Below are 18,639 nucleotides of genomic sequence, written 5' to 3' on the forward strand. Positions count from 1 at the left end.
TTATTGCCCCTGAATACCCCTCATCTCAAAAGCGTTGGGTTTCAAACACAAGTTCTACAGCACAAGGCTACTGTTACTGAGTAGGTTTGGACTGAATGAAGAGACAAAGAACAGTCATCGAAATTATACATTTATTTATGATGTATATATGCACAGTGATAATTTAGGGTCTACTCTATTCAAGAAACATGCATGTGCATTCTACTATATTCTGACTTCTTGACCACATTTTTGTTTAAATAAATATTGACTAATGTTTGTGTACATATGCACTAAATACTGCTTTGTCTGTGGCAGTGAATTCAAAATAAAAATATTGAGAATCATTTTCAGTTGCCCAGTTAATTACACACATTTAAATTGTGCAAATAATAACATGAATTATAATATTATGTTAACATACATACATGCTTTGACGAATATGAAAATAATTTTCCAAAAAAGGACAAGCCTAAAATCTTACTTCCATACAAAGGACAAGCCTAGAATCTTATTTCCATACAAAAGACAAACCTAGAATCTTACTTCCATACAAAGGACAAGCCTAGAATCTTACTTCCATACAAAGGACAAGCCTAGAATCTTACTTATTTGTACATACAAAGGACAATCCTAGAATCTTACTTCCATACAAAGGACAAGCCTAGAATCTTACTCCCATACAGAGGACAAGCCTAGAGTCATATTTCCATACAAAAAGGACAATGCTAGAATCTTACTTCCACCACAAGGGCATATAACATTGACTCCATGGAATGGACATAAAACATTACTTATATTCAAAGGACCTAGAACATTGCTTATTTACAAAGGACATAGAACATTACTTCTATTCAAAGGACATAAAACCTTATTTTCATAAAAAGGACCTAGAATATTGCTTCCATGCAAATGATCTAGAAACTTCTATACAAAGGACATAGAATCTAATTTCCATATAAAACCTAGAACCTTACTTCAATATGAACACAAGTTGCACATTGTCCTCTGTATCATATATTTATGAATGGTAGTAACTCTTGCTCAATCACTTGTCACCACTAGCAACAGTGAGGTAAAAGGATGTTTCTGTTCAGAGAGAGCATGTTGCAGTTTAAGTGACATGGACTAAACATGCAACACAACATGTCAAGATTGGCAGATACATGATGCAGCTTACATTACGTCAACCTAAACACTCATCATGATATACGAAGACTACAAGGGACATGATGCAGTTCAAGTGATGTAGGCCTAGAGACGGATCAAAACTTATCAAACTGGCAGAGACAGGCAGTGCATTAGCCATTCTAATGTGAGCTGCTCTGCTGGTGACCTGAGCAATGGGGACTTGATTCCCAAACATCTTGATTTGCTGTCAGAAAATCACTAAAGACACCAGATCAAACATTAAAGACATGGTACAAATATTTATAATCAGTTTTGATGTGGCACTCCTTATAAAACAGAGGGGCAAACATGCTGACAACTGTGACACTGTTATCCAATGCTGGGTTTTTAGTATGGCATGCGGTGCCATGCAGTGGGATGTGTCTGTACCAGCAAAACAGGAACATAATTGGTACCTGGTTTGCAGTACAAAAACGTTTCACTATTTTCTGAGTCACATATATGTTCAGCCAGCTGATCCTTAATTTTCACTGGATCAGAATAATATCCCATGTACCTATTCTTACATGCCTGAAGCCCATGCTCATCTTGTGGTGGGGTTTATTCCCACGATGCCACCAAAAAATGAGGGAGCAAACCCCATAGTATATACATTATCGACACAAGATGAAAAACAAGGTAAAATGTGACATGAAGACCACAGGAGTTGTGTCATATTATCCTGCACCAGGTGACTGATATGCTGCTGAAAGTCTAGTGTATCAAAGTGTGAATGTAACATATTTGCATCCACACCCCTCCTGCCCAAAGTCAGGTATCTTTTTTTAGAATTGGGGAAGGCAGCCTGTAGGGATTCCAAGAAGGCTGAGAACTGATTCTTTATTTGAATGTATACTTTAAGTACCGATACATCTGTACTGGCCTTGCATGTTTCCCCTCTTTTGATGAGTTTTATAAAACGGCTGATCAGGTGTCCTCAAACCATGATTTGTACATATTGCAAGGGGTAGAAGAGGTATGGTTTGTGCAAGCAAGGAATAACTCGTTTTTGCCTTGTTATCCTGTATGTCATGAATTTACTGCATTTAGAAGACCATAAGCATTAGAAAACATGTCAGTGTTAATATTTTGAAAAAAAATAAAATAGGTAAATAATACCCGTTATAACCAGAGGGCAAGAATTAAGGACAGTGTGTGAGATCACTTCAAAGTTAACATTCATCAACGACAGCACGTCGTACCACATGGCCTAAAATGCTCAAAGAAAGCAAAAAATTACACAGAATGTCCACAGATTAGAAAAGTAACATATACTACATGTGTATTAATCATTATTAATTCAAACAAATCGAAACTTTTGAATGAATGCTTGATTTTGACACAAAAAAACTTGGATTAATGGGATACGTATTCTGTATGATGCTGTGAACTGAAGTGGGGTTTAAAACTGGAGACACCTGATGGAAGCAAGAGGAAGCAATGAGCAAGAGTTACTGCCCTTTGTCTATCATATAGTAAGGTTGTATTATACATGTCATTAACATATTAACTCCTGGAGGTTTGTGTTGTTTTCGCCTGAAATGAGAGCAGGAAACACATTTTGAAAGCTGTTTCTGAATGCATCCAAAAACACCAAATCCCAGGTGATTTTTCAATAACATACTACCTAGGTGTGTTAGAAACAGCTTTTCATTGGCTATTTGGATTTTGTTTTTGTTTAATAGACCCATTATTTTTGTATTGAGACCACTCATTATTCTAAATGCCCATCTTATCCTACTTTTTGCAAAAGCTCGTCTGTCTGTTTGCAGTTCATACCAGTTTGCCTTACATCTGAGACCAAAAAGTCTAAAATCCGGACACAAAATCCGATTCCGAAAACGAACAAATATTTGGTAGAAAAAGATTGGGTCCAAAAAATTTGGTTTTTCCTTCTGTATTGTGTTGTGCAACTAGATATTCGAGATTGTTTGGTAACACTGTAGAGCTAAATTTTTCTACCTTTCTATAATAACACCGACTTCAGTGTATCGTGCATGAACATGAGGCTACAGAGCTCGGCAGTAGGCTACTACCTCCTACCACATTAACTCATCACTAGGAGTTAATGAGTTAACAGTCATGCATTACCTCCTAACAATATTACTTATAACAGTTTAATTTAGCGCTGTTCTCTGTCATAAAATTATTCACCATTGAAGTTGCGAACAATAGAGAATTTAATTAATAAACTGTCAACTAGCAATCGGATACATGTTTAAAACTATCTGCTATCCTGAATCATTTAATTATCAAAGCACATCTTCATCTCTCAATGATATTTTAGGTTGTAAGAATTCAAACAAAAACATCAATGCTTGAGTATTATTTTTTAAATTCAATTAAATACGAAACACAATAAAACTGGGCAAAAAAAACATGATCGCTAAAATTGCAAAATGTACATAAATGTTTGCACAAAAGTTGAAAATGTTATATTTACAATAAAACAGTCAATAAATCAGCATGCACTGTATTACGTACAAAATGGATAAATTAATAGTTTTCAAAAATACAGTTTTCAACTTAAAATTGTTCTTCAAATATTCCATGCAAATGATCAGGAATTTCTGCTGCAATTTACTAACTAGCCTCTGGTTCTGAAAATCATACCTCAAGTTTGCATGTTCATGAATCATTCATTTTGCTGGCAGAAAACATAACAATCTAAGTCACTTTAATCAGTACTCTGCAAATAAAAAACACAGCCTAAGCCACTTTAATCAGTAGTCTACAAATACAACACACAATGTAAGCCACTTTAATCAGTAGTCTACAAATAAACTTCAGTTTTGATCAGTAGTGAAACTAAACTGGTTTAACAAACATAAAACAATAAACTGTTCAGGTTGAATGTCATACACATTGTCTCCCTAAGTGAGATTCACATTGTCCTGGAATTTAATCAGTTTCTCAAGTAAAACAACTATATCCTGAGTTAAGGTCTGACTCCTTCCATTCAAGTAAACTGGACTATATCCTGAGTTAGGGATTGACTCCTTCCATTCAAGTAAACTGGACTATATCCTGAGTTAGGGATTGACTCCTTCCATTCACGTAAACTGGACTACATCCTAAGTTAGAGATTGACTCCTTCCATTCAAGTAAACTGGACTATATCCTGAGTTAGGGATTGACTCCTTCCATTCAAGTAAACTGGACTATATCCTGAGTTAGGGTCTGACTCCTTCTATTCAAGTAAACTGGACTATATCCTGAGTTAGGGTCTGACTCCTTCCATTCAAGTAATTCTGCAAATGTCCATAGTTATGGTCATAATGATTGTCAACAACCTGATTTAAAGATTTCCTTCCATTCATCACATGCATGTTTACCACTCAGTCTGAATACATGTTCCGACTGTACACGCTGTCTTAAATTACTAATTATAATCAAGTTCTGGTATCTTTTGCTCACTTTCCCAGAACTGTGTACTGCTTAGTAGAACAAATGTTTAAGACTTGTTCTTAAACTTTTCCTTCAATGGCTGGCAAGCATATGTAATGTTTATGCCTCACTTCAGTGAGACGGTTTCATTGGCTTAAAGGCAGAATAGTTCACGATTTACTAATGGGATATTTAGTTTGATTCAAAGGTCCACATTTTTACTAATTAACATACTTGTTTCAAGTAATAGCGTTTGTGACTCGCATTTATGTGATATACTAATAAATCAAGAGTACTTTTGAGACATATTATTTAACCAAGCCAACTGTTTTGTTTTCTTCTAGAGGTAGGAGTGAGTAGGGATTGCAGAATTGTCAATTTCAAGCCCACTGTCATTCCACTACTGTAGAAATATATCGAAAATGATGATTGTTATAAACAATTGGAATGATTTCTTCAGAATAATACAGACCTGGCAAATGTAATTATATACCACACACTTTCTTGGGATACTTAATTTCCTTCCCTACTCAGTATTTTCTGGCTGCAGGGAGTTCTTTAAGACAATGTAAACCATAAAATCTTTATGACGAAGTTTTCCTCATATTTATTGCTTTCTTATAGTGACATATATTTTCCCATTATTTGCCCTCACTCTCCTCAGCTGTTTTCTTCAACTCTAGAGCTTCTACCCTAGATGTCAAAGCCTGTATTGTACCTTCAGCTGTTTCTATTGATCCCTTAACTGTTTCTATTGTGCTGAACCAAGTATTTAGGATATCCAGGTAGGATCCAGTAGCGATTGCTGAAACTTGAATTTGATGAATTTCCTGTGATATCTCATTCTGAAAATTGGCGTCTCCACACTGCTGACTGAGGGTTGTCAATGTTGAGCTGATGCTATTCCAGCAGGTCTGATACTCCATGGCATTCATCTTGCATGACTTAGCATGTCCATACAGTTTGTTCCTGTCTTCTCGCAAACTTTTTATCATGCCCTCTTCCTGCTGAGCCAGGGTAGGTACGATATTGTTAAAGAGAGCGGAAAGAAGTGTGACATCATAGTCTTCTATGTTTGTATTGCCTCCAGTTGGTGGGAACAAGATATCAATCTGGGACTGGTGTAATACCTTTCGTTTAAGAAGACCGTTGATGGTATTCTTGTTTTTGGCAAGATACTGGTCCAAAGTGCAGGTCGGAGTGACTGTGTGATGACTTAACAATTGTCTCAAAACCTTGGATCCAACATCAACCAACAGGTATGTCAGACGCATGAATCTGTCTGTATCACCAGCTGGTGGTGGTGGCATGGGAACAGCAGAAGCTGAAAGATGACAAAATTTATATAAAATTTAGTAAATGCATACACATTCTAATAGCATACATAAATGTTCAGGATATGTATTCATATATCAACAAAAATAGAGGCCTTTTCTAATGAATTTACTAAGACTATATTACCAAAGTATGCTGGATTTCTATTGAAAACACTAAAACTACATTAACAAACTATACTGGAATTCTACTGAATTTACTAAGACTATATTACCAAAGTATACTGGATTTCTATTGAAAACACTAAAACTACATTAACAACCTATACTGGAATTCAATTGAATTTACTAAGAATTTAATTGAGAAACTATACCAAATGTCTGCAGAATTTTCGAGGCTTACATAGTACACAAAATACAGAGGGTATTCTGATTCAAGTTTCTCCAATGAAATTAAAATCTGATATTACAGTTAACTGTATATTTAGCATGTTTGTTGAAGGTGCAAAGGATAACATTTGGTATGTAAACCTTGCTAAAAAGTGCAGTTGGAAAGCATTGCTTCAGACTCATATTGGTCACCTACAGAGATTTATCTCAGACACATGTACTGTGTAGAATGGGAAAAGTCTGGGAGTATAGAAGGAATTAACACAGATCAGTAATATAAATCTGAAATCCCCATTAATACACTGCTGTTTGATATGACTAAATAATTGAAGTTCTATTGTGATCTTTCTGTTCTGGAAAAGAAACTGATTGAACTGATGTTTAGATTGTTATTATTATGTGTTAATCAGTTCTATTATTTCAGTAGAATGACCCTGACATTTGACCAATTGACTCCAAAGCCAATTTGTTTCTGCCTTAAAACAAGTGCTAGCTTTTCTCAAATGGTGGCAAATGTTATTAGAAATGCATAAACCCAAAGAACATGAATAATAAAAGCACAACTGCCATATATATGTAATATTATAACTGCAGAATATTAGCCTGCAAATTTTATTATTTTATTTCAATTTTAAAAAATTGCTCCGAAATAGTCATCAGTGGTGATAGACTTCTGCTTCAACAAGGGTAATGTTGTCAGTGTAAAACAATCCGATTCTTTATCATTGTGCGAAAGTGTTTTTGATTGTGAAAATTAAGTGGTTGCTTGACAATAATTGTCAAAAACTGATTGAGGAACTGCAATTGCATTATGTTCCTTTTTCATTCACCATTCTGGATTCTACACTTTGCATTTTTTCTATTTTTCCTGAAACTGCACTCGTCATTTCATGTGTTCATTCTGCATTGAACCTGACTCAGTCATGGTTGTGTATAATAATCCATTGCTGAGTTTGTACCTTATGTTACTGTCTCTTAATTGTAATCAGTTCTTCAAAAAAAAGAGGCCTCAGAAGGCAAAAGACCACTCATATTGGTGTGGCTGAACAAGACCATTCACCTTGGTGATATTTACCTCAAAGCCAGTGTCTTACAAGGGATGTTGACCATAACCACTCACCTTAGAGATATTTACCTCAAAGCCAGTGCCTTACAAGGGATGTTGACCAAGACCAATCACCTAGGTGATATTTACCTCACAGCTGGGGCCTTACAAGGGTTGTTGACCAAGAAATCTGCATTATGTTCCCCAACATTAAGAAATGTTTCTAATTGAGCAATGGCAAGCCTACTGGATGGATGGAAAAACCTTTTGAGGAGAATGATGCCAACCATGGTTAAAATTGTTTGAGAAGATTTTTTGATGTTGAAATAAGGAATCATTGTTGAAAGACACCTGCCTGATGACAGATGATGCCCAGTACATGCCAGTCACATAACCATAATACAGCAGAAAATACACTTACAACCAGGTGGCCTAACATAATGATATCACATACATTTACAGCCTTTAGTGCTATCACAACCATAATATGACATTATATACAATAACAGCCTGTGGAGCTAACATGACCATAATATAATATCACACAAGCTTCTGACTGGGAATGATGTTGTTGTTGTTGCTGCTGTTTTGGGGTTTAACGCCATTTTTCAGCACACGATGGGTTATGCTTGACGGTCAGTATTAATGAATGACTGCTGACTATGGTGCATCATAAGACATATATAGTTACAATAGTGATGTGACCACTGAGTAGGACTAGCAATACAATGAACCAGAGCATGGGATGAAATTGGTACATCATAATACCTATATATAGTTACAATAGTGATGTGACCACTGAGTAGGACTAGCAATACAATGAACCAGAGCATGGGATGAAATTGGTACATCAAAAGACTTAATATATATAGTTACAATAGTGATCTGACCGTTGAGTAGGACTAGCTGTAATGGAATTTGTTATTTGGATTAAATACATGTACTTGGTTTTCTTTTCTGTGTACAGCGTTACCTCAGGGTGGTGCATCATAAGACATAAATAGTTACAATAGTGATGTGACCGTTGAGGTGGACTACCAATACAATGACTGACTAGTGACCATGAACTCATGATAGTCGCACCACTTGACCTTATGACAATGATGACTTTAGAGAAATTACAAAAGCAAAACAAACTTCAGATAAAATAACTGCAAAAAGAGAGAAAGAAGATTCTGAAAGGTAATTTCCTAAATTATTGAATGGTTAAAGTATACAATGAGAATATATACTTATATCCATCAGTAATCTCATAAATTATTGAATGGTTAAAGTATACGATGAGAAGAATATATACTTACACCCATCAGTAATCTCATAAATTACTGAATGGTTACAGTATATAATGAGAATATATACTTACATCCATCAGTAATCTCATAAATTATTGAATGGTTAAAGTATACAATGAGAGGCATATATACTTACATCCATCAGTAATCTCATAAATTATTGAATGGTTAAAGTATACAATGAGAATATATACTTGCATCTATCAGTAATCTCATAAATTATTGAATGGTTACAATATACAATGAGAATATATACTTGCATCCATCAGTAATCTCATAAATGATTGAATGGTTAAAGTATACAATGAGAATAATATATACTTACATCCATCAGTAATCTCATAAGTTATTAAATTGTTAAAGTATACAGTGAGAAGAATATATACTTACATCCATCAGTAATCTCATAAATTACTGAATAGTAAAAAGTATACAATGAGAATATATACTTACATCCATCAGTATCTCATAAATTATTGAATGGTTAAAGAATACAATGAGAGAAATGTATACTTACATCCATCAGCAGACTGCTCCTGGAAAGTAAAGAAAAATATATTTTATAGTTTATTATTCATTACCGCTTACGTGCCACTATGTGTAAAATTGGGATCCTCACTTATGTAGGAACAAGAATTACCATCCCCTGATGATATAAGATAAATGTTGCGATGTTGTGTAAGGAGTCTGCCATTTTTTCTATGACTGATTATCCAGGCTAAATATATTGATATTTGGTGGAAGGAATCTGATACAGTTTTCACAAAGATTGCTAATATGGGATAAAAAGAACACATTAAGCAACACATGTTATAGTATGTGAGGACTACATTGGCATGGGAAAAGCAGTGGTGATCCTTCTTGAATTTTATCAAACATGACCTTAAAGTGAAGCGCAAGGACCCATTGAAAAGTTTATATGGCAAGTATTCTAACCTATCATATACATGAAGAAGTAACAAGAGTCCCTTGAAGGACGCTCTACTGGGCGAACATGAATTCCGAAATTTAAGTGTCGAAACCATCTCTGATATGCTTTAATTAGCTACTGTGATACACATACTGCATATAAGCATTACACTGTTCATTAGAACAAAGTAGACATCATAAGAACACTTCTGGTGAAAACCGTATGTCATTATGATCATCAATTCAGGGACACTGACAAGACATTTATGAAAGTCATCATAGCAGCCATATTGGATATTGTATTACTGGCACCAGTTTAATTTAGGACTTCTTGAAAACCCTATGCTATCATGACTCTGGGAAAATGACACAGTTATGAAAGTCATCATGGCAGCCAGATTGGTTGTATGACTGGTGCCAGGTTAATTTAGAACTTTGCGAAAACTCCATGCTATCATGAATCAGGGAAACTGACAACAAGATATTTATGAAAGTCATCATGGCAGTCATACTGGATGTATGACTGACATCATATTCATTTAGGATATTTACTATATATACTACTTTATATTTACTATATATACATTGGATATTTACTAGGTACTCGGAAGAAAAAAAATTTGGACCAAAATCCTGTTGTCGAAATAATAATCCATGTTGGAGATGATTAAACACCAGTATTTTCAAGACACGACTCTCCTTTCAGGAGAAATAACAAGATGTACAAGATGCCAACTGTAGTGGTCAGAGGGAACATCATATTATCACCATTTTCATTACTGACCAACTGGACATCGTACAGTATGACTTCCTGCTCAAACAGAAGTGTGGTAAGATTTTAAAGATGAGTGCCATGGCAACTATATTGGATGTCAGACTGGCATCACGTTTATTTGTGACTGGCTGAACACTATGATGTCTTTAGTGAAAATTCTAAGCCAATATGACCAAACATGGAGAATGAATAACAATAATATGATTTTAATAATGACCACTGTGGCAGCCATATTGGACTTCATATTGGTATGATTTTCACTAAGGACCAATCACATATCGTAAGATGTCTTTTAGTTAAAACACCATCTTTATATGACAATCCATTCAGGAGGAGTAGATAAAACAAGAGTATGAAGATGGCTGCCTTGGCATAAATATTCTACATCAAATTGGCACTATTTTGTTCAGGACCAACTAAGCATCACACAAAGTCTTTGAGTCAAATGCCCGTGTTTTAGTTTGACCATCAATTAATGAGGAGAGGAAATAATGAGAGTTTAAAGATGGTCTCCATATCCTACATAAGATCAGCACCATTTACATTTAGAGACAATTAAAACATTTTTAAAAAATTATTTTTGCGACATTTCCTTGTTAACAAGACCATACACTCAGAAAATTAGCAACAACATGATTTTCAAGATGACCACTTCTATGGCCATATTGGATGTCTAAGCAGAACCATCTTCATTAAGGTCTATCATGACCTTGGGATGAATACGTGTGCACATTTTCATGGCAGACCTCCAAATAGTTTTGGAGGAGTTGAGATAACAAGCTTATGCTAATACATTGACAGACAGCGGAATACATATGATGGATGCATGAAGGAGAACAGATCACCCAGTAAGCTCATATTGTCTATGACCAGTTCAGCTAAATATCAGTATAACTAGTGAAGGGGGATCCTATAGCCTCAATGGGAATTAGTATTACAGACCCCCTTGGGAACATATAGCCTCAATGGAAATTTAACATGGAGAAAAATCGTGGGAACATATAGCCTCAATGGGAATTTAACATAGAGAAAAATCGTGGGACGATATAGCCTCAAGAGGAATTGAACATGGGAATTGGGACTGTATAGCGTCAAAGGAATTTAAACAGGGTGGGACTGTATAGCGTCAAGGGAAATGGAACATGGTATTTTTTTTTTTAAAAAGAAAAATTAAAAAAGGGGTAGGCAATGGAAAGGCTATCTCTTTTCGAGAAATATGGCTGGCCCTGAAAAGGGCCTTTGGGTTTTCTTCTTCTTCTTCTAATTTCTTCTTTTTCTCCACCAAGTTCTTATTTTATCTCCTACACTCTTCTTCCCTTTCTTTTTTTTCTTCTCCTCCTCTTCTTTCTTCTTCTCTTCCTCCTCTTCTTTCTTCCTCTTTTCATTTTCTTCTTTTTCAATTTTTTCGTTCCATTTGCTTATTCTTATTCTTTCCTCTTCATCCTCCTTCTCCTCCTTTATCTCTTTCATGACACCACTAATCTTATCCTTTACCTTTTTTAAGTTATTAATTTCCATCTTTACACGATGGGGACTATAGGAATAATGGTCTTCAACGAGTCTTATTAGCATCTGTTCCATTATTCCTAAGTTGTCTAAAACGTCTTGCAAGGTTTGTATTTTGTCCATTTGGTTTGACGCCATCTTCTTTTTATTCTTTGCAGAATGGTTTGAACAACGAACACTGGGGGTTCTTATAGTGAAAGCGCGTACGTGAAGGAAAACATCCCCCTAAAACATAAAATTGATCTTACCTAGATCATGACCCAACAACGCGCGGACGTGAAGGAAAACATCCCCCTACTTTCTCATTTCATATAATATAACCACAACTATACTCTCTACATACGCTAAGAATCAATAAATAAACCCATAATCTACTAGTCACACAAACTTACTTCACCATTTACAAACACAAACTTACTTCAACATTTACAAACACAAACTCACACACAAACACATACACTTTCACTATTAAAAAAGAGTTAGCGTTTATTTTTACACTACTCTACCTACACACATTGGCAAATTAATAGTTATTTCTTTTCTAGAGTATTGGGTAGCCCTGAAAAGGGCTGTTGGTTTTTTTCAACTCCAGATGCACCTATCTAATGGTTGCACCTTCCTGGTCTTGCGCCACACACGCATCTTCTTCCCCAGTCTTCTTTCACCTTTCTTCTGGGGAGCGCAGAGGGAGGATGATTCGCTTCAACACCCCAATCCTCTGTCTCGGAAATATTGAACGACATCCTCTCTTCTCTTTTCTTTTCCTCTTCTTCCCTCTCTCTTCTCTCCTCCTCTTCTTTCTTCATTCTTGCTTCTTCTACGATAGCCCCCGCTGATAGTTCGTTTACTATGCGCCTGGCATATTCCAGGTGCATCTGGAGTTCTAGCAGCTTCACAATCCTTGTATTCATTGTCTTGCTGTTAACAGGTCGACGATGGGCCCAACTGACGATTAATTTTTAATTTATACTGAAAGCGCGGACGTGAAGGAAAACATCCCCCTAAAAACATAAAATTCATCTTACCTAGATCATGACCAAAAAAAAAAACAACAACGCGCCGACCTAAAAGAAACACTCACTCACTTTTTTATGCTACCCATCACTATTTTAAAATTTTTTATAAATCACTTCAATAGACTATTTACATACGCAAAGCAATCCAATTTAACCCCAAATATACACCTCAAACACCAAAAAAAGACATCATTTTAATCTACTATCCACACCAACTTACTTGAGCACTTACAAACACACACACAAACACATACACTCTCACTATCAATAAAGAGTTAGTGTTTATTTTCACACTACTCTACCTATACACATTGGCAAATTAATAATTATTTCTTTTCTAGAGTATTGGGTAGCCCTGAAAAGGGCTGTTTTTTTTTGTTTTGCTATGGCATTCTTTTTTAGTTTCTAAGAATGCGATGTCCTCTGAGGATAGACTTTCTGGCGATAGGTCTGCTTCTTCGGAAAGAGAAGAAGAACTCTTTGGTGTCGATACAGCAATCGACAAAGCCTCTGTCAGCTTCAGGTTGTTGCTGCTGTTGTTGCTGCTGTTGCTGCTGTCTCTGAAGTCTGTACTTCTCTGTCCATTCTTCTTTCTCCCTGTTCATTTCTTCTCTGAAGAGCTCTTCTATCAGGTCTTCAGTGATTTTTAACATTCTCACATTCTCTATTTCTTCTGGCTTCGGTATCAGACTGTGTCTGACCCTATGCAAATTCACGTAGGCTTCGTTGAGCTTAGCTAGTTTGGAGCACATCTTCTTAGGAGGATGAGTCGACAATGGATGGTTAGACTGGGAACAAACCCGGTTCTTAAAGTCAAAGCGCGGACGTGAAGGAAAACATCCCCCACACGGTTTTCGAGCCGCAACGTTTAGTGAGTGTCATGAGAGGGATAGTAAGAAATGAAAGAGCATCAATTCAACATTCTTATAGCTAAACAAAAGACAAAAGCATTTTTTCAAAACACAACATTTTTTATTGAAAAATCACTTAACACTAAACAACAACTCTAACATTTTTAACAATAATCCAACAATATAACATCAAACAATTTTTTCAAATCACAAACATTTTTTTCTCAATTGGCAATCTACTTTAAACAGGACTGACAACGTTGTGAATGAAATTGTGATTTCCACTGTTGGAAATCATTAGGCCATTGATGGACACTACGTTTCCTAGCTTGAGACAAAAGATAAGCATAATGGTCACAAAACCATCGATCTACTTTCACATCGTTTCTAGCAGAAGAACGAGGATCAAAATGAGTCACTAAATGTTCTAAGGAATAGCCCAGGCTGCGATGATGCAGAAAATACACACAGTACTGTCCACACACCAAGGAATCTGTGCCTTGTAATTTCACATTATTGAATCGGGTAGTCTGAGCATTTCTTCTCATAAAGTCAATGATATCGTCTTCCAAAGGGGGCAATCCGTACGAATCGAAATATTCCACACATCCTTCTTGAGGAAAGTAAACGGCTACCCAGTGGGTTCCTGGGAGATGACTGTCGTCCGTGTTGATCACGTAAGCTTGATGGTCTTTAGGTTTGCGATGAGGGAGTTCATCTTTAGCACAGACGACAGGATTCCAAGAAGCCGTATACGAACTGTGGTTCAAAAGGTAATAAAGTTCCCAGGTATCCATTGATTTGTGTGTTTTTTTTCTTCACAGGTAATAATAAGTTGTCAATTCGATCCTGACTTTTTGCTTGAAAATGTCTGACGAATAAACGGTTGTTCGTTCTGTTTCCTCACTCTGATTCAGGAGAGCTTCGATACGATGGATCTCTTGAGTGGTTAATGGTGGACAAGAATGTTCACGCAAGTCTTTATACCACTGATGCAACACGTCTTTGTTCGAGATGAGACTCCAAGCTTCGTCTAGATACTCGTCCAATTTTTCTTCTTGACTTAACATCAGGCATTTATCGTGTTGAATTTGACTGGGATGATCGTTTTGACATCCATAGCAATTTTTCTTGATCAATTCTGTTATTTTGTCGACCAAGTGTTTGGCAAAACAGGAGACTAAATGGGCTTCTTGTTCTGGCCATCTCGAATTCATCATGATCACTTCTTCTTCTTCCACTGTTTCCTCACATTTCATGTCTAAAGTTTCTCCACTAGGTAAAGAGGGATAACAGTCTTCCATGGTTTCTAATAATCTAGGATGACTTCTCTCAAACTGTTGATTTCTATGGTATTATCGAATTCTGCATACAGGATGACGTTCACTGTCTCTGGCAGAGGATTTGCAAACTGAAGTTCCACACGAATCTGGCCTGATTTTATAGGATGGAAATGTCCCTCGTCGCTGCCTTGGTCTGGAGTGAAATCGAAAGCCCACAAAGCATAACCTCCTGCGTAATCCTTGTACGTAATGCCGTGACTGGTGTTGGTTCCTAACTGGCCCGTGGCTTCGTACAGGGACAAGTACGATCTCAAGTAATTCTTCTTGGCAAAGTCAGGCTCGAAAGGTCGGGTACACAAGGTCTTGCCATCGCGACTGACTTCGATTTTCTTCACGTCGAAGTGTTGAAAGTGGAAAGGATTTTCAGCGAAGGCTCCGTTGAAGGCTGAATTCTCGACCATACCAAGGATTAAACGTTTGGGTAACTGTCCTTGAAACAGATGATCTTCGATCATGGAATGATGTCCAACGGGAATGGTGAACGTTTTCACTTCCACACGTCGTATGGGATACTTGGCGGTCGTTCTGCTCAACGTCTGACTGATGTCGTTTCCCACTTTGGGTAACACTTCCACGCGTCGTACGTAGAGTTTGGCCTCCTCGATTTGGCTTTTGGGATTGCCAGTCTTAGTAGCATCAGCATCAGCCAACAAATGGAAAGCGGTACTGCTACGATTCAGTCTCAGGCGAAGATTTACCCCGTTTAGCAAATATTTTTCTTGCAACCACATGTCCAAATGCAAACGATCTATCAGTTCTAAACTTTGTCCATTTGTGATTCTGCTTCGTCTTTCCCCAAAGCCGTCATTGTCACCTGCGTCACTTATCTTAAACTTGTTCACTTCGTCAGGTTCCCATACCACACAAGCATTGAGATGAGTGTCCTTGGCATCTATTCCGTACGTCAAGAGATTTTCCAGGTAGGCACGGTAAGGGTATGTATCCATGCTGCTGCTGACTAGTTTGTTATTCAAGTACAAGTCCACTGAGCTGAACAAGGAATGCATGAAATTGTTGACGGGAGCTATATTCTCAGTGTCTTCTACTGTTTTATTTTCCTTATCTAGAACTTTGACTTTCAGGTACAAGTAACTGCTATTCAGATCGATGTAATCTTCGGGCTGTCCTTTGATTTCAAACTCGATGGGAGCGGAATCGGTCAATGAGGAGACGGGATGAAATTCCACCCACTGGGATTCTTGCATGGTCATCATGGTGGGGGGCATGGCAAACAGATCCAGTTCCGTCTTGGAACAAGCGCAAGACTCTCGGTGCATCATTTTTTTGTTCTGTTCTCTCAATAATCGAAAACGTCTAAGTCTCGAAAGGTTCTTCTTTTCTTGGCCTTTCTCGCTTGAAGTCTGGTGAAAGGGTGTTTTCTTCGTCGTCGTCTCTTTCTGCCTTGTCTTTGCTGAATGCCTGACTCGGTAGCGTGCAGGGCATTTATAGGTGTGTCTCGGCGACCCAAAATGTCTTTGCCCGTTTGCAGCAAGACATTTTTGCCAGCCCTCATGAAGGCTTCTTTAGGGTTTTGTTTGTCGATGATGACATTTTGGAGAAATTCTTTGCCTTGTGTCAGTGCCGCATCTTTCAAGGCGTGCAATCCGCGTGTCACCATCGGTTTCAACACCGGGGCCACCGAACGAAAGGCCGATTTTAACATGTCTCCTAAACCGTGTCCTCTCTGTTGAGCAACCCCTCGGTACACTGGATACATGACTTACTTACGAGTCGTGAGAAAACCGTTTTCGAAAATGGAGTTTCACCGTGACTTTTCCTTTGGTGAATGGAATATTTTGTCCCAAATCTCCTTTTATAGCAATGTTGACCGTGTCCAAATACGACTTGCTGACGGGTAAATAGTGAGGATGTACAAATTCCCGGTGGACGTGGTAAGTGTTTCCACCTTCCTGGTCACTGGTCGTGGTACTATCCACTTTGAAAGGAATGACACGCAGTAACGGCACGGAGGTGTGTCCCACCACGTTGTACTCCACCACATCGGATTACACAAAGATCAAATTAAGTCCTTGGTTCAGTTCTACCGGTTTTCCAAAAGCTTTGTAAAAATCCATATTACTGTTGATCTTGGGGCTCATATTGTGTGTGACCATTTCTGCATGTCCACCCAAAATTTCAAACAAACTACCATTGAACCTGAAGGACAACAGTTGAGTATCCTGAAATTTCATCAGTAAGCGACGAGTCACTTTATGGTACTCCAGGGTGACACGTTTAGGATGTTTGTTCAGGGCTTTGCCAAAGGCTAACTCGAACCTGTCCGCAATAGTGTCCACCAAATGTTGGCCACTAAAATAAAACCCTGGTGGAATTTTCAAGGTGTAGATTTTGAAGGCTGGATTGCTGGCTTGTGTTGTGATCCCTGAAAACCCGCCGATTTCATTCATGGTCTTTTGTAATTGTTCGTTCAGGATTTCGACCTCAAAAAAGTTTTGAGTTTCAGTGATGTTTTTGATTTGTGTTGGGTGAATCATTTCTACCAAAGCCACTTCCCAATGGGCTTCGTGATCTAAGGGGATGGCCTGAGGTAATTTGGCCGTGTAACAGCACAACGTGTTGTTGGGAAACACCTCCATGGAACTGTCACTGGGTAAGGTTAAGTAAAATTGGTTTTGGTGACTCATAATTCTAGAGTTCTGTGGCTGTCCGAGGGGATATTACTGGACGTCAGAGACGTGTCTCCGCCCAAAATGGGGTTCTGATTGTGGTTGTTGGAGTGGTGACTGGCACTGGCACTGGACACAAGGTTCCCGTGGTTTCCGTTCGAGGAGAATTTCAGGGAGGGATTGGGAAGCAGGTAACCGATGCAACTGCTCAATAAAATGGTCCACAATTGTTTGTCTCCTTGTTGCAAACTCAAATTGGCGATGGCTGCCCCGATGACACAATACACCACGAAGATTTGGCAGAAAAAGACGATTTGCGTTTTAGGCACACGTTCTCCACACCACACCCACAAGGGTTGTTTTTGTAAATCTTGCACAGAAGAACTGGGTGAACAAGGAGTGGTCGACGTAGCTGCGTCTGATGTGTGAAAGGGCATGATGGTCACTTCTTCTTTTTATAGTCGATGACTTGCGAAGCGTCGATCCAAGAATCGAAACTGGGTGGATATCCTTTCCAACGTACTTTGACTTCTTTGACACGTCGTTTGCCCACTTTACGGGTTCTGCGTTCGAGAATGCTTTCGATGTCGTACACGTCGTCTTCTTTTTTGGTGACACGTTGTAACTCGGGCAAATAAAACGTTCCTTTGAGCACTTCTCCGTTCATGTCTTCCAATTTATAGACGGCAGGATGACGGCCATGCACTCGTCCAGTGACACGAAACAATTCGGTCGTCCAGTTAGGTAAGTAACCTTTGTCGAAAGTGCGTTTGGTTTTGCCAATGCGCACCCAATCTCCTACCGTCAACTCTCCACTTTTCTTGGGGACAGCCCTCGTCGGGGACGTACCAAACTGGCGCTCAAACACCAACACTTCGTTCTCGGGAGTCACGTCTTGCGGGGCACGTCCTATGCTTCGATGGTAAGATTGGTTGTACGCTTGCACCAGGTGCGGTAAGATGTCGATGTACTTCAGAGTGTGGTGATGCGTAAAATATTTCCACATGCGTTCTTTCAAAGTGCGTTGAAAACGCTCCACGATGCTGGCTTTGGTTTCGGGATTCTCGGTGGTAAA

At 38.0% G+C, this 18,639-nt stretch overlaps 1 protein-coding gene across 1 annotated transcript in view; it reads right to left on the reverse strand.

Annotated features, from left to right (window-relative positions):
- Nucleotides 1-2,506: 2,506 nt before the first annotated feature.
- Nucleotides 2,507-18,639, reverse strand: part of LOC149789657 (uncharacterized) — a 47,049-nt gene continuing 30,916 nt past the window's right edge. The window contains exons 6-7 of the mRNA XM_089973087.1: nucleotides 9,055-9,073; nucleotides 2,507-5,860 (exon numbers count right to left, since the gene is read on the reverse strand). Coding sequence (XP_089829213.1) covers nucleotides 5,178-5,860; nucleotides 9,055-9,073 — 702 coding nt within the window. The 3' untranslated portion in view covers nucleotides 2,507-5,177. The remainder of the gene's footprint in view (nucleotides 5,861-9,054; nucleotides 9,074-18,639) is intronic.

The sequence above is a fragment of the Sinohyriopsis cumingii genome, chromosome 10 (genome assembly GCF_028554795.1).
Source record: "Sinohyriopsis cumingii isolate HCF-2022 chromosome 10, ASM2855479v2, whole genome shotgun sequence".
Taxonomy (NCBI): Eukaryota; Metazoa; Mollusca; class Bivalvia; order Unionida; family Unionidae; genus Sinohyriopsis; species Sinohyriopsis cumingii.